The sequence below is a fragment of the Conger conger genome, chromosome 6 (assembly GCF_963514075.1).
Source record: "Conger conger chromosome 6, fConCon1.1, whole genome shotgun sequence".
In the NCBI taxonomy this organism is placed as follows: domain Eukaryota; kingdom Metazoa; phylum Chordata; class Actinopteri; order Anguilliformes; family Congridae; genus Conger; species Conger conger.
This window is the reverse complement of record NC_083765.1, coordinates 60,943,260-60,970,399: the sequence shown is the minus strand read 5'-3', so window position 1 is coordinate 60,970,399 and position 27,140 is coordinate 60,943,260. Positions and strand designations below refer to the sequence as shown.

The 27,140-nt window shown below is 45.1% G+C and overlaps 1 protein-coding gene across 5 annotated transcripts in view; it reads left to right on the top strand.

The window, feature by feature from the left end:
* LOC133130866 (transcription factor 12-like) overlaps nt 1–27,140 on the top strand; it is a 123,878-nt gene that overhangs the window by 56,155 nt on the left and 40,583 nt on the right. For all 5 annotated transcript variants that reach the window (XM_061245802.1, XM_061245801.1, XM_061245800.1 and 2 more), the window contains 3 exons: nt 12,043–12,104; nt 21,531–21,666; nt 22,755–22,807. In XM_061245802.1, the coding sequence (XP_061101786.1) occupies nt 12,043–12,104; nt 21,531–21,666; nt 22,755–22,807 (251 nt within the window). The remainder of the gene's footprint in view (nt 1–12,042; nt 12,105–21,530; nt 21,667–22,754; nt 22,808–27,140) is intronic.

The following is a 27,140-nucleotide window of genomic DNA, read 5'->3' as shown; positions in this document are numbered from 1 at the left end:
TCTCTGGGTAGAGTGGTCCCTGCCCCTCCTGGCTCCTCCCACCCTGTGTCCATCACTCCTTGGGCCCTGCCCTTGCTATGCCCTGACTAAGCAAGGGGGCAAGGCCATTGGGGCAGACTAAAAAAAACACAATATTTAAACACAAATAGTTAAACACTGCAGCTGGAGTCAGAAGGACAGTACACGGGGGGTAAATGCTGGAGTAAATTGAAGTGTATTTCTGAAACTCCTTCCACCCATATGTGTGTGTGCGCGTGTGTGTGTGTTTGCCTGTGGTTCACTTTAGAGAGAGATAGCCAAGTTAGAATTACCCAGGATTCAATAATTCCGCGTCCATTACCCAGAATTCATCAGAATACCTGCGCCCCCTTCCCTCCGCTGCTGTTAGGAATCGGATGGTCTTCGGAGTGGAAGGCAGGGCAGCGCTGAACGGCTCTTCACAAAAGGACTCGGGTAAATGGAAACAAAAACAAATAAAACTTATATAAATCTTCAATTTGAAAATGTAATCTCCCTCTTTCCCTCCTCTTTTCTCTCTCCCTCCCTCCCTCCCTTTCTTCCTTCCCTGGTCATTCTCTCTAAAAAGAAGAGTGTGGTTGCACACTGCAAAAAACTAAAAATAAGTACCTTAGTATTACATTTAGTCTTAAAATCGTATTTCTATTACTTTTTTGCTAAATGAGATTAAAAAAACCTGAGAAAGTCTCATTTCGAGATTTACCAATGGGGTGAGAGAATTTCACTCGTCAAGCAAACAGTAGCTTACAACTTAAGACCGCTATTTTTTTGCAGGGGCATAAACATGATTCTGTATTTTTATCTGTTGTTAACCCTTGTAACAGTTAATTAGCCTACCCAGATACCTGATAGCATGCACCTTTTTATTTCCAGAAATTAAATTATGTTTTTTTCTTCTCAAAAAAGTAAAATAAATACTTTTAAAATTTAATATTTTAAGTCTTATGCCTGATTCATAAAGTGATTTAATTGACCTGATGACCTTGACTGTTATCACATTAGATTTGAACGTGCAGAATTTACGTGTGTGTGTTTGTACTGTATGTGTGTGTGTGTGTGTGTGTTTGTACTGTATGTGTGTGTGTGTGTGTGTTTGTACTGTGTGTGTGTGTGTGTGTAATATACGACCTGCAGGGGTTAGCTTCAGTACTATCACACACAGCGTGCGTCTCCAGGCTATGCGCTAATTCCCCACTGTGTCCTGTTCATTCATATTACATCTTTTATTCTGCACATACTCTCTCATTCACTTTTGCACCACCCAGCCGTCGGCAGCTGCGCTGTGATTGGATGTGGGCACCGGAGCGCGTGCGTTAGCGGACGGTGCTTGCGCGCACCGCTGTGTCGTTCCAGTCTTTAATCTGTCCGTTTCCCGGAGTTCTACCTGCTCCTCCACTCCTCCATCGCTCGGTCCTGTCGGTGGGGGTTTCACGGCCCCAGCCTGACTGGAGCAGGGGGGTAACGGGTGTGTGTGCGGACGGAGCTGAGCCGTGTGTGAGCGCCGTGCTGTTGAACAGGAGCAGGAAGCTGGGCTGGTCACAGGGATATCCAAACCCACGACACCCACCAAACCCCCGTCAGAGCCGGTCTGAATGAAGAGAGATGGCATTAGGTTTCCACAGCAACTGCCCCAAAAAATGCGTACATGCACACACACACACACACATACACACACACACACACACACACACACACACGCACACAGACACATAGCACACAGACGGCACTCACACCATTGTTTTCCTCTCATCCGGTATGTCCCCTTTAATGAAATTCTGCTCCATTCAGCATGATTACGATGTTTACTTTGCCTTTATATTTTTGGGCTGGAGCCACCCCCACCCTCCCCCCACTCCCCCTCGCCCTTGGGTCCTTGGGCCACCCGCCAATCATGCGTAACTGAATCTGTCCACAGAGCTTTCGGCTCTGAGTTCCCAACCCCTTTCTCATGACCCAACCCCCCCTCTCCAGTTGGCCCCCGTCGGATGCCAGGTCTGGACATGCACACTTTGAAGTGGCACAAAGAGCAGCGCTGTCATTGATCTCGCTGAATGGGATATCCTCCCCGGGACATAAAACAGTCCCTCCCTTCGCCTGTTAAACACATTCCTGTTTGGTGTAGATCATATTCTACCCCCCCGTGTGTTCCTGTCAGGACACGGATCTGGGCCGGCGCAGACGCCAGAGAGTGCCGCTGTAACCCGTCGGCCTTCCGCCGTGCCATTAGCATTAGCATGCGCGGGAGGGTCGTTACGGCAACGGTCGTCGAGAGACCCCGACATGTAATTATGAAGCCATCAGCCGTGAACCCATGAACCAGTAGGGCCCCTGGAGGACCACCCCTCTCTCCCCGCCTCGCCCCCCCTCCCCGCAGGTCCTGAGGGGCCCATTGATTGGTCACCGTGTGTTGGCGGCTGATAGGCTGTGAAATGGCGTGTTGCCGCGGCGGCTGTGTCGCACCTGCGTCCCGCCGAGGTGATTGATCGGTCCGGTCATGTGGAATGTTCCCATCTGGTCCGCAGTAATGTGTTTCCCCCTCCACCGTCCGTGAACAGGGAGTATCGGCTGGAGGATAGTTAATCTCCAAAACAAGCAAAGGCCAAATGAAAACGCTTTCCCCTTTATGGTTATTTATTTTTTTTAAACAACGCCGGGGAAATTGAATTGATGAGGGGGCAGACCCGATTCCTACGGCAGAGAGAAATGATTTTGAACGTGGCGAGCGAATTCAACCCCGTTCGCCGGGCTTGAGACTCAAACGGGGCCCCAGCTCTCTCTCACAAGTCACTGGAGGAGGCGGACGCACTTGATTTTAAAAGCGTGCTTGAGCGCTGAACAGTGCTTTTTCTAATGAAGGTCATCTTTGATCCAGCCGAATATTTAGACTCCTCGTTCTTCGCCCGACGCCTGATACAGGTATCACGTTTCACAGTTCTACATTTGATGGAGACAGGGAGAGAGCGTTAAAAGAGATGTCTTTCATTTTTTTAGTGTGTGACTCACCTTTAGAAGACTCTCTCTTCAGATCCTTCCTTGTTTGATTTCTCGTAATCCCACTCTCTCTCTCTTTCTAATTGATCTATTCACACCGCCTAATGACTAATTATACATCAGAGCGCATCAGCGGACACATTCATCATCATAGAACGTAATAATCAATGACATTTCCACAAAGGGAAAAAAATAAATATGCAAATAAGGGCTCATTAACATTTGCGCGAGCCACGTGAGTGATCTCGCGCCTGACAGGGCCCTAATTAACAGGAAGTGATGCGGGGCCTGCGGTTCGGTTTTCGGGGTCTCACCGGGACACGGACGTGCTGGGCGGGACACTTGTTTAAGAAGGGAGGGGAGTGGGAGCGGTTACATCGTCTCTGACCCCTCCCCCCTGCCACCCGTTAACCCGCCTGTTATTTACTCCGAGACGAAACCTGTCGGAGTGTCGACCTGGATGAGCAACAGGGCCGGTGCACACAAGTGCTCTGACGCACAGACAACGCTCTTAACAACACTTTCTCTCCCATAGAACATATTGGCTTGGGTTAACATTTGCTTGATAACTGAAATTTTCGGATTCCACAAGCAAATTTTTTATTGAGTCAAACTGTCTTACCTCAGTGCCACTAGTTTCATCTTATTTAGCAAAAAGGTGAAGTCTCAGTATGTGACTAAAAAACCATAAATACAATTTTCTTGTGCAGTGTAGAACCTGAGACCGGAGTGGATGAACACTCAGCTCTGAATGTGTGGTGTCACTGCACCCTTCTTCTTAGCACAGTGAACAGTGGTAGTGTGAGCTTTGGGCGACCAGCAGACCTGGGTCAAATATGTCATTTTTTTGGATTCAAGTACTTTTCTATGCTTTACTGGGTTTGTGTGAATTGGAACGTATGGAATACTCTCAAAAAGTGCAACCCCAATCTTCTGGTCCTCAATTGGCACCAGGCAAGATCAATCGTGCACAGAAATGTATTCCAATCCAAAGCGGTCACGTATTTAACCCAGGTCAGGTGACAAAACAGCTTGCATTCAGAAAGTGGAGTTTCCTCAGAAGTCGAGTTATCGGACTGAAAAGAAAGTCCTCTCCTGAATCGGTTTGCCCTCTCTTTTTCTGTTGTTCCTCATACCTCCCTCCCCATCCTCCTATTTCTCCTCCTCCTCCTCCTCCTCTTCTTCTTCCTCCTCTTTTTCCTGTTTTTTCGCCAAGTATGTTAACAGAAAATGCGCCAAACACAATTAAGCTGTTTATGTCAGTTATTTTTTTGGGGGGGCGGCTGAAAATGCTGATTATAACAAGTGGGAGGAATTACCTTTGTAGCGCGTGTAGCCCTGCCATATGGCTCAACACGCAACATTAACCTGACAGCGATAATGGATGGGCCTGGGGCTGCAGCAGTGGGGAGGCACAGACAGGATCGCATACCGGTGAGGGAACAAGAGATGCAGGAAGTGTCCATTCTGGCTCAGCAGTACAGTTACGCAGGGGGATTTAACTCATACCAGGGAGGGGAAAAGAGAGGCAGGAAGTGTCCATTTTGGCTCTATTTCCTGAATTTGTTATTATTATTATTGTGACATGGCCCATGAGGTGACTGCAGGTTGGGTTGGGGGGGGGGGAGCTAGGAAAAGCAGAATGTGGAATGTGTCTGCCATGAACACAGAGCACAGTTACATACTAATTGGATGTTTTTGTTGTTCCAGTTTTCAATTGGTTCCCGGTGGTGCTCACTTCCCCTCGGTGTGACAAAACAAGGTGTACTCAGTTACTGATAGCCTATGGACTGCGCTCACTGTATTTTTGCGTTGGTTGGGGTTTCCATTCAAAACAGCAAATTTAAAATATCTCACCTGTTTCAAAAGTATACTACAATGGTAACTGGCTCGCCAACCCTTAAAATACTTTTTTTGCGCAAAAATAACGAAATGAAAATCCAACGGATCGCGACACCAGACCACTCATTATGTGGGTAATTCAGAAATACACATGCTTTTTCTAATTTCGTGACTGTACATTTTCTTACATTTGAATTAGACGTCAAAATTCTTCGACAGTGAGTTCGACATTGCGACGCCCAATGCAAACATGAACGCTAATCTGAAGTTCTAAACAACGTTATCGCGTGCAGGTAACGTTTGTAGCCAGATGACATTCCATACTGACTGTCACTGACAAAGCACTCAATTTGTGAAAACGTGTCAGTAAAGCTATGGTGGCCAAAAAGAGACCAGCCAGGTCGGCGTACATAAACTAAAACTTTCAGCTAAATCACCAGCTATTGTAGCTAGCTAGTTTATAAGTCTAGTCAAAAACACCTACAGTTCACTAAGCTTGCCAGTGACAGAATTAGCTAATGTCAGCTAGTTAACTAGCTAGCCTATAGGTAGGCTTTTAAAAGTAGTTTGTGCACTACCTCGCTAGCAAGCTGACTGTCTGATATGGGATATTTCTCATGATACATGATATGAGAGACCATGCAATATAAGTAGCAAGATAATATGCAAATACCGTGTTGATGACAAGCAACTGGCGTCTCCTTAAGATTTGACTGAAGAAATGCATTTCAGACAGAATAATTATCGTTGAACTGGAACACAATGACACTAACTATGCATTGTTATGCATGCTTTAAAAACAAAACTGTTGATTGAGAACTTACTTGAACCAACAAGTTGACTAACTAACTAAGAAAAAAGAAAAATACCACTTAAACTCACCTTGCTCTGTTCAGAAGCGGCTGCTTCGACCTAAAGTTCAATGGTAGTTTTTCTCCTGATGAATGTGGTATATGATTATGGTTGCTTTTTGACATTGATTGATGTGAATTGGACCAATATTCATGGGGAAAACAACCAATAACCGCACAACATCCCTGTGTTTGAAAGTTTTAGCTCACGGTGGTCACCTATTCACGATGTTCCAAACGGCACCTGAAGCACAACTGCTACAGTTTTGCACACTGTTATGCAGCCGTATAAGCCTGCCCGGTTTCATTTCCAGTCTCTCATTAGCAACAGCTTCCTCACCACACTGTCACAGGGGAGCACCATTACCATGTCACTGTATGCTGAAATGGGTCACGTATGTCTTTATTAAAACGGAAGACTTGACCCGCACATAAAAACCAAAGCTGATCTGAAATAATTTTTTATTTATTCATCATGAAAGTTGCTCTGTTCCGAACATCGTGAGGTAACTTGGTGTTCGGAACATGTAGAGTTTAAGTTGCAGTTGGCTCGTAGACCGAATAGATTCTTTAAGCCATGTTCTCAGCCAAGGGTTGATTATCAAGTATTAATTGCACATTCCTGTGTAAAAACTAAGGGAATTAATCACAGAAAATGTTTTAAGTGAAACGTTTGCATTTGCTGAAAGCCACAAAAGACAGGAAATAAACTAGCATCAGTCTGCTCTCCATCAAGGTTTATCTGCACAGATCTTTGACAACATACTACAGCCCTGTAGTTTATATTCAGGTTGTGCAGAACTAGACTTTCTAATTTATACCCAGTTATTTACATAGCATTAACACAACATCATCTTATTATTTTGATAAATTCAACAAATAGAAAAGTAAAACTATTGAGTTGATTCAGAAGGTACTGAAATGTTTAATATACAGTTAATGTTTAGAAGTATATGCAGGCAGTTTTATTCAGTGAAACACAAGGCCATTTCGTTATTTCATTATGATAAAATGTACTTGCCATACTCCCTTACCTAGGATAACTGTGCTTGTATATGCCAGCTATTTTTAGATCACTCAAACTGATAGCTGTAGGATTAAGCAGGATTATTGTTATTATTTTTGTTGCATGTGTCAGGGATTTTTCCTTGGTGCTGATATCTGAACTATTACAGATGGACAAGCTTGTCTGCACCTGAAGGACGGCGGTGCAGGTTTTTCCGGACGGGAGAATGATTAATTTATTCTCAGCTCCATCGTTCAGCGCGCTTTCCCCACCTATCCAATGGGGGGGAAAATAAAGCAAAAAACCGGAACTGTCACAGACAAGAATCACAAAATGGAAACGGCGGAAGAATATTGCTTTATGTATCTCGGTCGCACCTGCGGAGAACACAGAACAGTAATGATATTAGAGCGCCAAAGAACGCAGTGCTTTGATAAGGTGGGTCTGCATCAGGAGATAATAAACATGGCAGAGCTAATGCAATGAAAAGTTTCATGCCTGGAATGGCTCATTTAAAAATTGCCTCTTTGTTTTTTTTCTTCTTCTTCTTTCTCCTCTTGTTCTTTTTCCCTGGTAATGTTTTCTCGCGACGCGTTAGTTGGCTTTGATGGATATGCCCGCGTCACAGTCTCGGATCATAAGAGGGAATTAGGGTTTAATGGCTTGTGTCGTGTTCTGGGTTGTGTAAACCCTGGGCTATTATAGGGGCCTTTATATTCCGGAAATTGAGTTATGTCTGTGGAAAAAGGAAAAGTACGTATTGTACGTTTTAATGAAAGTATTTGTTGAGCGAGATTGGCCCAGCTGTACAACATATCACCAACAAATATTTCCCCTCGATGTTCCAGTTTAACCATTCTGTAACTACATGGCCATGGAAATGATCCTTATTGTCATTTCGGCTAGCGTAGTCAATATCTCTTTAATTCGCCCCCTTGATAGCACAGAAAGCCCTGTTCCTCGGTTTAAGATGACCTGTTTCAGTATTGCACTGAACCATCATATTGGTACCGTTGCTTAGATGCTTAGTTGCTTTTTAACAGCAACCACTAAGAATGTCTTTTTACGCTGTGAACGTCCTGCCAATTTCAGGCTGCTGGGTTTTGTACGATGGTTATGAGTCATGATTGGAGATGTTCTTCGATTGGAGATCTTTGTCCCAGGGTCATGGGCTAGGGGTTTTGTAATGACTGCAATAAGCACTTAGCCCGCTATTTTCCTCCCCTCAGCCTTTTTCTCTGCACATACTTTACATGAATTATAATAATATAATGTTTCCTTTAGCTAGACATATACATATACCGACAATCCAGCATTGCTACAGTACATAGCAGATATTTTCCAGAAGGAATAGAGGAAAATAGAAACAGAAAAAGAAACATTCGAAAACTGGAATGCATTCTCTGCACTGTTAACTAAAATAGTGTGGTACAATGACTGCAAAGTTTTAATTTCGTACAGTAAGAGAACATGGCTGTTCATAGCTTTTTTCCAGAAAACAGAAAACTGTGGCAGCATTTTTGTGACAGAATAATGATTAAATTGGAGGTTTAAAAGGCACGCGAGTATCGTCCTCGTGTTGCAAGGATTTTTACATCTCAGCATCTTTCGCCATCCTATGACTTTTTCTTCACACAAGGACTATAGTTCTCTCCAGCACTTCTCCCGATTAAAATAGGCCTTGATGAGAAAGGACCATCTTTATTCTTTACTCTGCTTCAGTGTTAGTGCAGGGTTGCAATAAAATTATAAATATGCATGCATTGTAATTATTCATATAGTCATGTATAGATGCCATCGCATGGCTGTATATTTGTTGACATGGTATGCAACTGTCACACTGCTCATCTGAATATGGCGGCGTTTCTTTGTTGTGGCCTATTTGTCCTTCATGCTAATGGCCATCGTTGTGTAGGCTATTGTAATCGAGCGAGAAGTGGTTGTGCTCTGGCCTTCAAACAGCTATAGTACCTGTAATCGAGCGAAAAGTGGTTGTGCTCTGGCCTACGAACAGCTGGAATGCTTGAGCAGGTAACGAAAGGAGCCCACACAAATTCAACTGATCAGTGCTCACCCAATCACTAAACTCATCACACTTTTACTTTCTTTTTTGTAAGCCATATTCATGCCTGGCCAAAAACAAAGGAATTAATTGAATGTACCGATAGGTCGTTACTCCTTGGTAGTCTGGGATTAAATAATGGGTAACTGGGTTTCCGGTTTGTCCACTCCTGCCACTAGATAAAGCACACAGAGTGCAGCTCACCTGACTAAATAACAACAGTAGAGATGCAAACAGCCTCGCTTGTAACGTATCGTGATCCCACAAATGGCGTACAGGCGCACAGATTTAGAGTGTGATTTCACACCATCAGTCACGCTGTCAGAGGGCCCTGGTAATGTACGACGTGTCATAACGCCGGGAGGAAACGGCTGCCTCTGTGAAAGGTGTTGGGCCAGACGGGTGACCGATTACTGAGCCGCTCCGGCGGTGAGCCGCGAGATAACGGGCGTAAGGTGAGGCCGGAGCCGCGAGATAACGGACGTAAGGTGAGGCCGGAGCCGCGATGGCGATCGAGGAAGACCGTCGCTAATCGCCGACCTCTACGCAGGTCCCCGAGATTCATCTCCCCTTGATGGCTCTCTCTCTGGGTTTACTGCTGCCTCCTCCCCTCTTGGCTGGAGGAGCGAGTTGGCCCGCAGAGGAGAGCGAGCGGAGGAGGTGGGGGACTGGTTGAGCTGCGGGGGGGTTGAGTGAGGGGGGGGGGGGGGGGGGCTCCACAGCTGCTTGTGTTGGCACAGGCTCCTAAAACACGGGCAATGCAGCCAACAGCAGGCTTGGCACGCACGCTCGCCAGTAACACTTACACAAATTGCGATTGCAGTGGAAAGGGCCGTCTTACATTGCTGATTTTTTACATTCCAAGACGAGAGGCCCTTTCTCGCGTGTGGGAGGGGGCACTGACAGACAGGTGCTTTCGTTTAGTAGAGCTGTCGAAAGTGATGGAAGAAACCCTCCTTCCATTATGTGTCACAGCTTTACGTTTCTGCACAATTATCCTGCCTTTCTTTTTCAACCTTGCCAAACCATTTTCTTTTTTCAGGCTCTAAAATTCTGTTCCGTTTTTTAACCCCTGTTTAGACTCCCCAAAAACAAGTTGATAATGAAACAAAGGCCAGTATACGAAGTATTCCAAACAATACGACACCTTCGAATTATAAGGTTCTAACTGACATTTTTGACCAAAATTAGTTGGTGTCATAAATATGCTGTTTATAGAATTTAGATTTTGTACTTCTGTACTTTTAGGGTGTCTGTGACATTTCAGTTTTTCTGTGTTAGGATGTGAAAGTTTTGAAGCTCAATGTCTCAATAACTACTCTGAACGCAGATATAACCTTATAATTCCAAGGTAACGAATTCTAAAAGAAGGTTCTTAAAATCATTCACTTGTTGAAATATTTCCGAATGTAAAGTACTGCAATGCTTGGAGTATCTGGCCCTCTCTTGTGTGTGCTCACGTTGTAAACGGAACACTGACTAAGCGCAGAAATGACTAAAGAGGGGGAACATGCCGTGTTTACCACTCTGCAAAAAACAAAAGATAAGTCAGTTTTAATGTCTTATATTTACACTTAATCTTATTTCTATTACTTTTTTTGCTAAATTAGGCAAAAGACTGCCAATGGGGTAGTCAGGGACAGTTTGAATCATTTCAAGATTTGCCAGTTGGGTAAGAGAATTTGACTTGTCAAGCAAACAGTAACTTCAAATTTTCTACTAAAAAAGATTACAAGACTTACAACCCTTGTTTGGATGGGCATTTTTTGCAGTGTGAGGAGGATGTAGCCCTTTCCTCTCTTCGAAACCGCACAGTCACTAAGCGCACAATTGACTAGAGAGAGACAACATGGCCGTCAGTGTTTACCAGGGCTTCCTGTGTGCATACGGCCCTGCACAGTCATGCGTGCTGGCTCACTAAACCGCTAAACGTCTGTTTACCGCTCCATTCCCCGGAGATCGCTCCCCACTCAGTTTCAGTTACACTGCACGTTATGCTTGGGTCCCTGAGCTCCTTTTACCGCTCGACTTGGCCCGACCGCACTCCAGAGGCTCAGCGCTACTCCGCGCTACCCTGAACCGGGGGCGGGGGGTGTTCTGTACCCCCGGCACGACCTAAAACAACAGACCCCTCGATAAATTATTCAGCACAGAAGGGGAGTGTACATCTGTGGCAAAACACACTGGCTAGCGGTTGTGGTTGCTCCTGGTGACACAGCCGTTTTTGGGCAGGCAAAGAATGAATGGAGCCAATACAAATTCTACATAAAACTGCCAATGAAAGATGAAAAAATAACTTTTACTGTCTTGCCAGGCAGGTTTGCAGTGTAGACATAATGCGTTTTTATTACGGTGTTATCGTGTCAGGTTCATTTGACACCGCAGAAGAAACCTTTTTCCGTTGAACCATTTTTCAGGATTTTGTTTTAGTGCACTCTACTTTTTTTTTTTTTTGGAGTTGCTACTTTTATATAGAACTGTACTTTGCAGTACAACACAATTTTTCAAACTGAGGGTGATAGATTTAGTAATTCTGTGAACTGTATATGTCTTCTCAAAGGTATGGGGCTTTATTTGCACAAACTTTCTGGTATAAACTTTTTTTTTGATACTTTCCGTTGCTTAAAGAATGTTAAGATTGGGTAGGGCGAAACAGAATAATCTTGCCGTGCAAGTTTTTACTTACTAAAATATTTACCTTTCCCTAGAGTAAACAGAATTTAGTTTCAATGCGCCATTCGCTCTAACAGTGTTTGAAAATCTGACAAGAATAATGTATGATGTTGTTAAAGTTGTTTATCATTTTATGTACGACTCACTTTTTTTTCTGGAGGGGGAAACTGCTGAGTTTAGATAACGTGAGGAGCATGATTCATCTGAGTGCCGTCGCCGCGGGTTTTATTTGTTCTCCTGATGGTGGCTTGGAAGCACCTCCATACACAGCAGCTGTGACATTGATGTAGCTCTTCCTCCCATGATCCTTAGCGGGACCTGGTAGCATGGTAGCATCACTCAATACTCCTGTATTGGGCAGCCTGTAGCCTGGTGGTACTTGACCGGAGGTTCAAGCCGTAGTGTAGCTGCGATAAGATCTGGGCGACCGTTGAAAGACTGTCGGGCCAGGCCTATCCTTTTGTGACAAATCTTTGAATTTGCACTCGGTGTAGATGGTCAAGTTGAACCAGGTTCAGATTCTGTGGTGATTGTAAGGATGAATTTGGTCTACACTACAAACTGCAGTCTAAACTACGGTCACGTTTGTGTGCCCACAGGCAAGACTGAGAGGGTCACATTTTCGGCGTACGGCAGGGAGCCTGGAGCCTCGGGGTGCCAGGTAAGAGACGCACCTTTTCCACCCTATCCCAGCAGCCCTTGGTGCTGATGCCTGTTTCAGCATTCACAGAGCAGGCATTGCCATCTGCATCAACGGAGACCAGGAGTATTTTTAGCTTTCTCCACAGGCGCACCAGAAACTACCACTCAGCCTCCCATAATTAGGATGAAATATTAAACACAATTATTGTACATTCATTGGAAACTTGAGCACTTCTTTTTTTTTCATTATGTAGCGATTGCCTGCTCAATTTACAGCCATTGCATTATTCACTTAGAGCAGTGTTTGGCTTTTGTGTTGTTTACGGTTTTTACTGTGCAGAGAGATGGGTTCAAGGTGATGGCTCCAGCTGTGCATGTAAAATGGCTGCCTTTACAATGTAATCAAGCAGGAAAAGAGGGCTTTTTCTGGGAAACTTGCGTGCTGTTTGTAAACTTTCTGAGAAAGAATTCGGAGAAGGGCAGGACGAGCGATTTCAGCAAGGATTACTCGCAGTCCAGCTGAGAGGGCCATGCCCAATGCACTACTGCAGTGTTTCCCAACTCCAGTCCGCGGGACCCACATGCCAGGAGGTTTTTGTTGTAACCAGTAACTCAGGTGAAATCAGGTGTGTGAGCTACTGGTTACAACAAAAACCTTCTGGCATGTGGGTCCCGAGGACTGGAGTTGGGAAACACTGCTCTACTGTGATTTGCAGCACCCCTGTTTCCTACGAGATGTGTTTTTAGCAAAGGTCAAAGGTCAACATGAACCATGGCCCACACTCCCCATTGTACAGCCGTACAGATGTTAAAACACAACGTGACTGTGTGACATCATCCACCTCCCGTTCTCTCTCCGACAGCACTCCAACGTTGGCTGGGGTCTCTCACTTTTTTCCTTCCTTGCCTCTTTCTCTCTCTCCCTTTCTCACTCTTTCTTTCTCTGCCTGCTCTATCCTTTTCCCTCTCACCATCTCCCTACTCCTTTACTCCCTCCATTCTTCTTTCCCTCTCCTCCATCTGCACTTGTCCTCTTATCCCAAAAGGGGACTTTTCCAACACAGAACATGTCTGTACATGCCCGGCCCTGCTCTGAAATTCACTCTGGATTCACCTACGCTCATTAACAACCCCTTGTGTGTCTGTGTGTGTGCCCGTGTACAGGTAGCGTGCTCATCCGTGTGCTGCTAGCGTGTTGTTGTGTGGGCTCTTAGCCATTAGGTCAAAGGGATCATGCTACTTAGGGGTTACTCTAAGTAAAAGGTCAGGTCATGTTGCTGATGTTAAGGGTGGTTGGCTCATGTCACCTACTTTCAAGTAACATTAGCTAACTAGCTGGCTCCTTGCCTTGTAAATCATTTGTGTAGATGGGTAGATATATCGATAGATTGTGTCAAATTAATTTATATAGAAATGTATATAAGAAATAATAATATAATAAAATCTCTCTCTCTCTCTCTCTCTCTCTCCCTCCCTCCCTCCCTCCCTCCCTCCTTCACCGAGCACTTTATTGGGTATTTATTAGACTTATTTTTTAGACTTCTACTGTTGTAGCCTATCCACTTCGAGTTATGATGTGTTGTTTGTTCAGAGATGTTCTTCTGCATACCACTGTTGAAATGTGTGGCTGTCTATCAAATATATCGTATTGCGGAACTTGCCGATAGAGCAGGTGCAGATGGAGACTGGCGCAGGGGTCAAACAAAGCTCTCATTCTCAGAAACTGCTCATTGTAAAAATGTCAACTTGGTATGGAAATATTCAAAAGACTTTCATCTTGTCGTACATATTATACATTATATTTTTGTCAAAGATATAGCTAATTTAGTTAAAATATCCTGTTCCTGCTGTCTTATACTTGCCCCCGAGACGGGGCGTGTACGTCAAAGTACCCGGATTCGCTGATCTATGTAAATTGTTGGTGCGTTGAAGATGTGGCCTGTTGAGGTTCATTATATCACGGTGAACTGTGTCCAAAAAGTTACCAAATCTCGAAAATTATGCACATCTCAGCAAGACTTTCTGGATGGTTAGATATTTTTGCGTGAACCTTTAAAGGTAGTTTGCTCATTTCACCTGGTTTCTTGACTGTCAGTTGGCTGCTGATTTTAACGGTAAGACCATAAAGCAGCAGACCCTGTGGCCTTTGAGGATCAGGGCTGAGAAGCCCAGCATTACAAGCATAACACGTCTCATCCAGAGAGACTTACCCAGCTTACATTCCTTACACACAATCCATTTACACAGCTGGATAAGTACCTTTAGCTCCAGGGTACTACTGCACTGCCTCACCGGGGAGTGGAACCTGCAACCTCTCCAATATGCTGCCCCATATTTATTTATTTTTAACAGCTTAGTTTTACATGATATTCACTGTTTTACAAGGTTTACATTGATCGGACTAAGCTGGGGCCAATCCTCCCTGGAGCAATGTGAGGTTAAGGGCCTTGCTCAAGAACACAACAGCTGCACTGCTCTTAGTGTGACAACACTGGGGCTTGAACCACCAACAAGGTCCAGGTCCCAGTCAAGCATCTTAGCCACTAGGCTATAGACTGGCCCCATAAACTACTTTGACAGTGTCATCTCAATACAGACAAAAGTATAATTATTTGTTGTCTTGGGTGGTAATTGAGGGGGTAGAGAAGATATAAGATCCTCTTCCTCATCAGTAGAAAAGCTGAGGTCCACGTAGGCATGTTGTATCAACTCTATGAATCATTCCTCCTCAATTTCCACTCAGGCTCTATCAATGAAGATAGGTTCACTTCCTGTTTAGAAAGCTTTGTGCCTCAGTTATGACACCGTATCAAGGCCAACACAATGAATATTCATGAATGACCAGGCACTTCATCTCAGTCTGGAAGCACGCAAGCAGAAATTGACACCCAACATTTAAAAACGGATTATCTGTTGCTGTGATGATGACAACAATGTATTAATTTCATTTTTAGTATGTGTTGCAAAGCCAAAAAAGAAGGCACAGAACCTGTATGCCACACCGTGCCCATATTAACCATTTAAAAGTGCTCTGCAGGGCTTTGCTAAGCAACTGTGTCTGATCTCAGCCTGGTGGTTGTCTGGAGCCCATTTGCTGAAATGGCACACAAAATGCCCCCCTCAGACTCATGTCTGTGCAAGCTTGACTTGTAGGCTCCCATGTGAAAGGAAGCAGCTGGTGACATCACTCGCTCCGACGAGAGCATTTGTGTGTCTGCACTCTCCAACAAGGGGGAGAAAACGGGGGCGTGGATAGAAAAGAAGAAAAGTGAAAAGAAGAAAAGTCGTGAGGGAAATTTGGTCCTGCAGTCCTGCAGCTGCTGAGATCCGAGTTTTGCAAAGGCTTGGTTTGTCCAGCGGCAGAAGAAAGACAGGAAGACAAAAAAAGCCATTTCGAGTGCGGGGGGAATTTGGGCCAAGGAAGTTGTGTATTCACTGCAAAAACCCCAAAGAATTATGAGTGTTTTAATCTTATATTGAGACTTAAAATCTTATCTATTTATGTTTTTGCTAAATAATACCAAAATATTGCCACTGAAGTAAGACAAACTCATCCCAAGATTTGACAATGTTGTAAGAACATTACACTTGTCTAGCAAATCTCATCTCACGATTTGCCAGTGGAATTAGAAAATCTCACTTGTCAAGCAAACAGTAACTTAACCCTTTCTACTTTGCCCCCCCTAGAGGGCAATTTCCACCTATTTTGTACTCGTCCTACAAAAGTGTCAATATCTCAAAAACTATTTACTGTACACACATGGCTGAAGACTTAAATTTAAGAGTGGATGGGGTTAAAACAAGCTAATATTTTCTACTTGAGAGAAAAAAGATCGTAAGTCTCATTACAGGACTAAAAGAGGGTCACTCATTACAGCTCATTACAGCTTCTTAAGAGGGTCACTTTTTGCAGTGTTAATATCTTGTGTGCCTCCAAGTGATTACCACCTCCCACCAAATTGCAATTAGAGTGTCGGACACAGTGTATAGGGACCATCAGACCTCCTTTATCCTTTAATGAGCCGCCGAACGTGTTGACGCTGCCGTTGTAAACCTTCGCAGACCGCGGCAGAAATATTACGATCCGTCCAGCCAAACTTAATAAAAAATGATTAAAAACAACAACAGGGAAGCGGGCGTACGCGTCCGTACCTGTGTTCTGAGGCGAGGAGAGGGAAACGCGGCGAGCGAACAACGGCGATGTGTCAGCTGTAATTGCTGCAGAGGTCTGCGGGAGGCCCATTTCTTACGGGCTTGTCGTCAGGCCGAGGCCAGGTGACTTGTTTGGTGGCGCGTTATTACATCACCCGAACATGATGTAAGACCCCCCGGGTGCGATTGGGTTGGACGGGAGTGCAGGGGGCGGGCGGCGGCCTCGTGCGATTGGACAGAGCTCTGCTGCATGGTGCCCATCTCCGACTGTCTGCCCTGTCACCGCTGTGGGGTTAGTCAGGGTTTTTATTCCTGTTTTACTCCCATCTCCACACACATATACAGTACACACGCACACGCACATACACACAAATATGCACACACACCATCTGGGCGGCCTGCAGCGTAGTGATGGGAAGTACCTGACTGGGACCCGCAAGGTCGGTGGTCCCCGGTGTAGCCACAATAAGGCCCTTGAGCAAAGCTCTTAACCCTGCATTGCTCCAGGGGAGGATTGTCTCCTGCTCAGTCTAATCAACTGTACGTCGCTCTGCCAAATGCCGTTAATGTAATGTAATGTAATATGCATGTACACTCACATACAGACAGGACGTACAGTAACACTCACAGACACACTTGCCGTACAGTAACACAAACACACTCAGACGAGGTACAGTAACACTCACAGACACACTTGCCGTATAGTAACACAAACACACTCAGACGACGTACAGTAACACTCACAGACACACTTGCCGTACAGTAACACAAACGCACTCAGACGACATACAGTAACACTCACAGACACACTTGCCGTACAGTAACACAAACACACTCAGACGACGTACAGTAACACTCACAGACACACTTGCCGTACAGTAACACAAACGCACTCAGACGACATACAGTAACACTCACAGACACACTTGCCGTACAGTAACACAAACACACTCAGACGACGTACAGTAACACTCACAGACACACTTGCCGTACAGTAACACAAACACTCAGACGACGTACAGTAACACTCACAGACACACTTGCCGTACAGTAACACAAACACTCAGACGACGTACAGTAACACTCACAGACACACTTGCCGTACAGTAACACAAACACACTCAGACGACGTACAGTAACACTCACAGACACACTTGCCGTACAGTAACACAAACGCACTCAGACGACATACAGTAACACTCACAGACACACTTGCCGTACAGTAACACAAACACACTCAGACGACGTACAGTAACACTCACAGACACACTTGCCGTACAGTAACACAAACACTCAGACGACGTACAGTAACACTCACAGACACACTTGCCGTACAGTAACACAAACACTCAGACGACGTACAGTAACACTCACAGACACACTTGCCGTACAGTAACACAAACACACTCAGACGATGTACAGTAACACTCACAGACACACTTGCCGTACAGTAACACAAACACACTCAGACGACGTACAGTAACACACATACTTGCATATGAATAAATTATGGCATAAAGACATGCAGGTTAGACTACTTGTGGGGGCTTTAACAGAGCGTGGCTGTAGCTGAGAATGTGTCTACCTACTCTGTACAAATAATGGTTAAAAACAATGATAAACTCAGTCTGTTTGAGTTCTCTGTGATCACCCTGAGCCCTTGAGGCTCTGGAGGAGGAACGCAGAGCGAGAGAGTGAACGGTCCCGGCAGGCGAACGGTAGCCACGGTTATGAGGCGCCGGTCCCGTGACTTAGCAGGTAGGCTCCCCCTCTCTCCCGGCAGACGGATTAGCCTGATTACCGCCACAGGATGTGGCTGACAGACGAGCACCATTATCCCCTCAAACCCGCTTGACATTTGGCCGCAGAAGACGATTGCTCGCACGTGAAGAGGCCTGCACTGAGCACCGGTGATTCGAGAGCTTTTTCTGACACATTAAACTCTCCCGCAGGATATCGGCTTTGAGCTGCGGTGTCATCTGAGGGAAGAGTGCTTAAGTTGAGGACGGCCGGAGAGGTGCCGTTCTCTGTGGGGCACACACAGAAAACTAAGAGATGACTGCCAACTTTGTTTTAAGGAACTTTTTTTTCTTCTAATTCTCCCTTGAAATAAGGTTTTAAATCTCAATATACAGTGAGAATTAACTACTTGTTGAGAATTTTTGGTATTTGCAGTATATTGCTTATGATTTTAGCTCAGAAGAGCATAATTCTGGTTGGCCTGGTCTAGTCTTTAAATATGATTCTTCTTATGAAAATAAATTAATAACACACAATCTCTATTATCAGCACTATTAAACCCAGTGCTCGCTGGAGCTGCAGATTCTGTAATACTTGTAGATTAGACTGTAATTGGTATTTTGCCTCTTGTCCATTCCCTCATTGATAGCGTACAGTATCTCAAATGAAATTTAAGCTGTTTGTTAATAGCTGGTGAATTCTGCCTTATAGTTTTTTCAGTAAGAGTTTGACCAGCTTAGGAAGAGCCAGGTGACTAGGCCAGGTTGCACAATGTTCCTGTCGGTGTGGTGTCTGTGAGGGGGTCCCTCTTCCATATTTCTGTAGTAAAACATGGCAGACTCCATTTTCACAGGAGCTGGCAGCATTGGGTTAATTCTGTAGGAATGGTGCAAAATTGTACTATATTATTATATTATATTACTATAATCAAACAGGTTTTGTAGACTTGAGTGATATTGTATGCATGTTATTATGTTGATTATTTCTTCTATTTGTTTTCATAGGGGGAGTGGGTGTTTTCCTCCGATTGTGTTGGGAACGTAATGTATATTTATGAAGCATGAGCAGCTAATGCTAATAATCAAAGATTGTAATTTCCCCCTGTCACCTGGTCCCTCCCTCATACACTTAAAGCTAGAAAGGCCTTGTACTAATTAGGCCAGAACCTCAATTAGCCTCTTAACCCAGTTTGCAGGGGAGCAGGTCAGTGGAGGGGATGTGGGTCAAGAGCGTGGATTTCGAGAACTTGTCACATCACGTCAGCGCACACACAGGAGCTAATACGGACCGCGCACCATCGTTCAGCGCTGGTTCTGTTGCCCGATGACTCCCCACTAATTGGATGTGTGTCTGCGACGTGCTAGCCTAGCGGCAGTAGACTCAGACGTCCCTGTAATAGGCATTTTGCTAAGTTAAGCAACGGCGGTTTTGGGCCAAGCCGAAGGATCCGGAGATCAGACAGATGGTTTAATGAAGCTTGAACCGGCCCCCCCTCCACTTCCCCCCTTACCTCTTTATCCCATGGGGCCTCTGTGCTTTGAGCCTGGGTCTCGTCCTCTCCGTCTGCGTCGGCCCTCAGGCTGTGGAGTGATCAGCCCTGATCAATACTGCACTGCTACAGGCTCAGAGGGGAATCAGTAGGTCACACTGATTGTGTTGATTTCTCCTTGGAGTTTCTGGTTTGTGATGTCACTTCCTGCCCTGCTTTTAAGACGACAGGGAAAATGCACGGGGCCTTTTCATTAGAAGATACTGTGTGGTGAGAATTCTGGCACAAAATGGCTGCACTTGCGTCACCCTGGGTCTACACATCCCTGCTGAAAAACATCTCAAGCTAAGTTTTGAAACAGCTGGTAACTGGTTAACCACTTCAGACCAGCTCCCAGCTTGACATGATTTGACCAGCTCAAACTATGTTTGGAAGCAGTCAAGCTACAAGGGTTGTGCATCTCATACCCAGCTAGACCAGCTTAAGGCCAGCTTTCTCACCGGATTTTACAGCAGGGTTTGGTGGTGGTTGAGGCTAGTTTCCCCCTCATCACTGTAAAGTGAGTATGAGAGAAGCGCTATATAAGTGCGAGGAATTATTATTATTAGCGCACCTGTAGCTGTGTAATTTGTCTCCAGAACATGTTTTAAAAGGCATCACTTGAAGCGTGAGGACAAAACAACAATAAAATAGGTGCCACCTTGTCTTGACAGGCTGTGTTTTTAGATGAATTAAAAAAAGAACACTTAAAAAGTTACGCCAAATAAAAAGGCGGTGACTCAAGTTTTCCAGCCGTTCTTTCGTAACGGAGCTCTTTAAACAAAGCTTGACGGCAAACACAGCATATGGAAGCACTTAGCATTGATCAAGGAAGCAGAGAATGTACGGGCCAAATTCTGTTTGTCTGAAGAAATGTTTTCTCATCTTCAGTGGCCCGTCGTTCCTTGTTTGGCCCAGTCAGGAGGGCACTCTGTCCAAGGGACCGGGGCCCTGTGGGTTGTCTTCTGGCTGTTTTGGTTTTGAGTGAATGTGTTAAAATTGGTGCGGTGTGGTGGAGGAATACTGAACGAACTGTACATACTGTACTAAAGACTGAACTCACACCTCTTCAGGCGGCACCTCAGCCCACCCCTCCTTACCGCCCTGTAATCTGTGATTGATTGGTAGTTGTTATTTTTCAGTTCTCAATAGTGTGTCATTACTTGTGTAATAACTTTGCTAGGATGGTGATTTTGCTATTTTCGTTTGGCTATATTAGCTGTTTATTGTTCTTATGTAAGCATGAATCATTCTATCGCGCTGTGCTGTATAAAAACGATTTTAGATATAATCCTTTGTCAGATTAATGAAATGGGCCCAAGTCTTCTCTTTGTTGTAGCCTTGGCGCTTGAAATTGTACCTCCCTCTAGGGTCTTTCTGCACACTTGTCCCTGGTTATGGGTATGCACTTTGTTGTACGTCACTCTGGATAAGAGAGGCTGCCAAATGCCTATAATATAGTGTAATGTTATGTTAAATGGGGATGTGGTTTTGTCTGTGAGTGAATGTGTGTGCGTGTGTATGTGTATGTGTATGTATATGTGTGTGTATGTGTATGTGTGTGCATGTGTGTATGTATTTGTGTTTGTATATGTGTGTGTGTGTACGTGTGTATATATGTGTGTGTGTACGTGTGTATGTGTGTGTATGTGTGTGCATGTGTATGTGTGTATGTATATGTGTGTGTGTGCATGCTTATGTGTGTATGTATACATGTGTGCGTGTATATGTATATGTGTGTGTGTGCATGTTTATGTGTGTGTGTATGTGTGTGTGCATGTGTATGTGTGTATGTATATGTGTGTGTGTATGTGTGTATGTATATGTGTGTATGTGTGTGTGTGTGAGCATTTGAACAGGAGCCTCACTGGAAGCCGCGCCTCTTATAGCATGTGCGCTAACGATAGCGGCTTATCAGCGCCACGGCCCCCCGACACACTGCACTTCCTGTCCTCCATCCACATCACTCTCTCTCTCCTTCCTGTCCTCCGTCCACATCACTCTCTCTCTCTCTCTGTGTTCCAGCCGGGTCTCCGCTCCGACATGGCGCTGACGAGCCCCGCGCGCGGGACCTCCGCAGGAAGGACGGCGAACGCCCCGTTCTTCTCCTTCTCCGGAACCAACCCCAGGAGACGGCCCATCCAGGACCCTGTACCGCCCGGTCAGTGCCGCCCCAAACTTCAGGCTGCTCAACTCCCACCTTTCAGGCTCATAAACCTTAATTAAGTACTTCAGTCCTGCCCCAAAGCCCTCTTCAGTCCTGCCCCAAAGCCCTCTTCAGGACTGCCCCAAACCCCCCTTCAGTACTCCCCCAAACCCCCCTGCAGTACTGCCCCAAAACCCCCCTTCATTACTGCCCCAAACCCCTTTTCAGTACTGCCCCAAACCCCCCTTCAGTACTGCCCCAAACCCCTCATCAGTACTGCCCCAAATCTCCCTTCAGTACTGCCCCAAACCCCTCTTCAGCCCTTCAGTACTGCCCCAAACCCCTCTTCAGTACTGCCCCAAACTCCTCTCAGGACTGCCCCAAAGCCCTCTTCAGTACTGCCCCAGATCTCCCTTCAGTACTGCCCCAAACCCCCCTTCAGTTCTGCCCCAAAGCTCCCTTCAGTACTGCCTTAAAGCCCCATTCAGTACTGCCCCAAACGCTGTGCTATTTTAATTGTGTTTATTTGCATTTTTTGTCCAATAGCTGCATCCAAATTAAATCAAGCTGTGAAGAGATGAACATTTCTTCACTCATTGCTATTTTTCTGTTTTTGTTTTCCCCTTTCAGTTTGAGATTAGCATAAGCTAACATTAGTAAATAATGCCAAATTTCCTGAAACAAATGGCGCGTGTCTTAGCCATTTTACCTCCCACTGTTACAAACGTGTAAATCTTATTAAAGTTTTGGTCACACTTTACAATATGCTACATGAATTGGCGTTAATTAATATAGTTGTTAGCATGATATAATTGATGTACAAATGCATGAAGTTAATGTATTTGTTAACTACTAACTAAAGTATTAGTTACCTGAACTTTTTTACATTAGCAAACTGTAGGATAACTTATAATTTGTTAACAAATACATTAACTGTATGAATTGGCATTGACAAATATTGTTGTTAACATGAATTAATGATGTAGAAATACAGAAATAAACCTGTACAGATTGATTCTCAGTAGCCATTTCATGTAGTATTGTTACCAAGTTTTTGTCCTATAGGTTATTTCTTATAGAGTGTCTTTTCTCTTTTCCCTTAGATGTGTTACAGACAAAGAAAGTGCGCAAGGTCCCTCCTGGATTGCCTTCATCTGTGAGTGTCATATTTTTCTCTGGTACATACTGTAAACTGTCACCTGTGGAACAGATTGAGCCAATGACAAGGCAGGCTGCACGCGTGTATGTGTGTGTGTGTGTGCAGGTGTGTGCGTGTGAGCACTCGTATGTCTCTGTGTATGCGTGTGCATGTGTGTGTGCATGTGTGTATTTGTGTCTACATGCTTGTGTGTGTGTGTGTGTGTATATATGTGTTTGTCTGCGTGTGCATGTTCATGTGTCTGTGTATGTGTGTACGTGTACGTGATTGTGTGTGTGTCTTTGTGCTTGTGTGCACTCATATGTCTGTGTATGCGTGTGTGTGCGCGTGTGTGTATGTGTGTTTGTCTGTACGTGCTTGTGTGAGACTGAGTGTATCTGCCTGTGTGTGTGTGTGTGTGTGTGTGTGTGTGAGTGAGTGTATCTGCCTGTGTGTGTGTGTGTGTGTGTGTGTGTGTGACTGAGTGTATCTGCCTGTATGTGTGTGTGTGTGAGTGAATGTATCTGCCTGTGTGTGTGTGTGTGTGTGTTTGAGAGAGTGATTTGTGGAGTCACCCTGTCAGTTCCTCTCAAGGGAGGAGTGGAGTCGGGGCCGGATCTGTCAGAGAGGATCCTCAGTTCAGCCTTTTGATGTTTAATTAGTCATTATGTTTGCAGAACAGTAGGACAGACAGAGATTAATAGCTGGGAAATGTGAGAAATTTACATTGGTAATAATCCCGACGGAGCCGCACGCATTAAGATTCGGGGGAAGCGTGGAGCTCAGCTTGCCTTTTATTAATATGCATAAATCACCCAGTCAGATGTTCGTGGAGAAAACCCTGGTGGATTTCCAAAGCTGTTATTAAGCCTCCCCTTAACTTTGGACGCCTGCACCAGCGAGAGCTTAAAGAAGCAACTGGTTTGCAGCGATGGCGTCACCGTACTTGCGCAAGAAGATTCGTCCTCCAAGAACGCATAATGGATGCTTTGATGGAGGGAGCCTGCGAAGCAGGGTTTGCTTTTTGGGCGTGAAAGGCGCGGTGGGCTTGGATAATGGAAGGCTTCAGGAGCGGCTCTGTCTAAATGAAACGTGACACGCTCTCCGGGACGTTGTGAATACTTCATGAATTAGGGGGGCGGGGAAGGGGGAGAGGAGGCCAGTCGCGGATGCAAGGCTGTGCCGCGCGTTCATGTTCCTTTGATGAGAAGGCCAAGAGCGGGGGATGGCAGCACAAGGAAAGAAGTTAAGAGAGAAAGAGAGAAGAGAGAGGGAAAGAAAGCAAGAGATGAGAGAAGCGAAGATGAGAGAAAAGGAGATAAAGATACAGGTACAAGTAATGATATAAATATAATTACAATTTCGTCAGGCACCCCAACGAGGAGAAACAAGTAATAGCAAAACACAGTATCCAGACACTAAGAGTGAAGGTCCAACCAGAAAAGAGTGTGTGTGAGGTAGAGAGAGAGAACAGACAGAGAGAGAGAGACTGGTTGTCTTTGTTGTGTAAATGGCTGCAGGCCCTGTGTTTGTCAGTAGTTAACACACGGGCGCAGGTGCGGTGGCGTGAGTCATAACTCAGAGCAGCACAATGCTAAATGGGACAGCGCGCGTCGACATCGGCGGAGAGAGCCAAACCCCCACCCCCACCCCCCGCCCCGTGAATCTCCAGCTCCGCGTTTTAAGAGCAGGTCCCAGCGACAGACGGAGGGGTCCGAGAGCTTGCGTGCGGTCCGAGCCCAGTCCAGGGGTGCAGCTGGGGCCAAACCCGCGCCCGTACCTGTCTGGCTGGAGCTGCAGCTGCAGATGCAGGCGGTGCTGAACACTTCTGCTCGTGTCAGCACTTCCAGGGCCCACCAGAGGCCCCAGAGCTGCTGGGTAAACAGAACCAGCGCAGCCTGCCCATCACCACCGCCTGGCCTGGAATACCTCCGCACTTATTTATTTATTTATTCATTTATTTATTTATTTATTTATTTATTTATTTCCCCACCTCAAAAGAGTTCCATTAGAGGAGTTGTGTTGGGTGGTGATGGTGGGTATGCTTTTGATGCATGTGTGGGGTCGTACATAGACGCACACCGTGCTTTCGAATACCCTCTGTGGGGAGGTATGTAAAGTCTGGACTTTAAGCCAGCCGGCCAAAATCATTTGGTAACAATGCAGTAAAACTCACTAATTATTTCCCACGAGAAACTGTTGTCGCAATCAGTGTTGTTCTTCATCTATTGTCTCCCCATGTACCGATTTAAATTAATACAGTAATTCTTTTTGGACCAGGTAGAGCCGAGTCACTCTCTCACAGTGGAGGAGCTGCGTTCAGCAGCCCTACTGCGCCGTCTCTGGCTCTGAATTGTACAACATGGCGGCGCCCGTAAACTTGACTTCGGTGGTTTCAAAGCGCTTTTCACAAGCCCATGGATAGAGGGTGATGCTTTAATGTGGATACACTTCGGGGGAGTGGGCTTTCATTCAGGTCCGGAATTCTTCCAAGGCCGCTCGGAAAGAGTGAGAGAGTGAGAGAGAGATGGAAGAGAGAGTGAGAGAGAGAGTGAGAGACTGAGTAGAGAGAGATGGAAGAGAGAGAGAGTGAGAGCTGGAAGAGAGAGGGAGAGAAAGAGATAGAGAGAGAAAGAGAGTGATAGAGACAGAGAGAGAAAGAAAGAGAGAGAGACAGAGAGAAAGAGAGAGACAGGGAGAGAGGGAGAGAGAGAAAGAGAGAGATAGAGACAGAGAGAGAAAGAGAGAGAGAGACAGAGAGAAAGAGAGAGATTGAGACAGAGAGAGAGAGACAGAGAGAAAGAGAGAGAGACAGAGAGAGATGCGTTTCAACTGCTGTCACAGCACGCTTCCACAGCCTCCAGACCCTGACTGATGACTGAGCTACTCAGGTCTGCGTGCAGTTAGACAGACAGAGAGAGCAACAAATCTCTCTGAAACAAAATATGTATGAGAATGGAGGAGAGTGAATGGTTCTTGCTGTACTTTTAGTTGAAATTCATCATTACAATCTGAGCACACGATTGAAAAAAAGTACAGTATATAGACCATGAATTGAATTAAATTGTAAGTATTTTTCACACCAAACCTTTTTTTCATCCACTTCCTGTAGGTTTACCAGTAGGTGTGTTTGTTGCTCAAATGTCAAATTGATCAAATGTCAATTCTCTATTCCCTTCCAATCAATGTCATTTACAATATGCTTCTTCCCTGCCTATTTCAAATTTTCTTAAAACATTAAATTCCATTTTCTTTAATGGTGTCACTAAGACCCTTCTACCAAACGATGTCACTATGCCACTTGAGGTCAAGTCTAGTCTCTGCTCAGAAACATACATTTCTTTGTCTTAACAGGCATGGGCATTGACCGTGATGTAGATGAGATATAATGGCATAAGTTGGGATGTAACCGTCAGCTCGAGAGGGGGAGAGAGCTACAGCAATGGGACGCCAGCAGGCAGATTTGTGGGCACCTGTGCTGAAGACGCGTTTGACAGATAGAGAGTGAAAATCTGCCAGATGCATTCTGGGAGTTAACGCTGCCTTCTGGGATATTTGTGTGTGAGCTGCAGGGGAAATAGCGGTTTGGAAATAGCCCGGCTTTTTTAGGCCATATCCTCCCTTTGTCAGCAGTGATGTGACACTTGGGGGGGGGGGGGGGGTCAGGGAAATGAACCCCCTATAGGGCACTTCTACGACTGAGAAACGCAGCTCGCAGTGACAGATTGACGGTTGCTTTTTGACAGGTTGTTCAGACAATGCGCTTTCCTGTGAGGGGATGAGAGGTACAGTCAACGGTCGTGTTTCGGTCAACTGTACCTCTCATTAGGGGGAACCATGACCATCGACCAGGGCCGCTCAGTGTTGGGCCCCATGATGTAGCGAGGTGTGCAAGAGGTTCGGACCTCAGTGCGGAGCTCTGCCTGTCCTTCCTTTTGCAGGATGTCTCTTTGAAACTCTTTGCGAAAAGTTGTACCCATGTCACCATCTGCGATGCCATTTGCGCTGTTATCTCTTATAGATATTTTATAGATACAACAAACCAAGATAGGCTAGAGCTATGTAATTATATGTAATGGTAAAATGTTTTCTTAAATCTGTAGGTGTCTTGTGTAATTGGTTAATTATGTTAAGATATAGATAAATATAATATAAGATATAGATAAACGTTTATTTATTCAGTATGGAAAAGGGTGTTTGTAAAACATATTCATCATGCCTAATGTGGCTATCCAAACTATTTTATTTTGTAGACGTTCTGTCAAGCTTTGATATTTTATGATATCATAACTGAATGCAGTATTTAGCACCTAAAATATACAGCAAAATAAACAGATGATGTCGAGTTAAG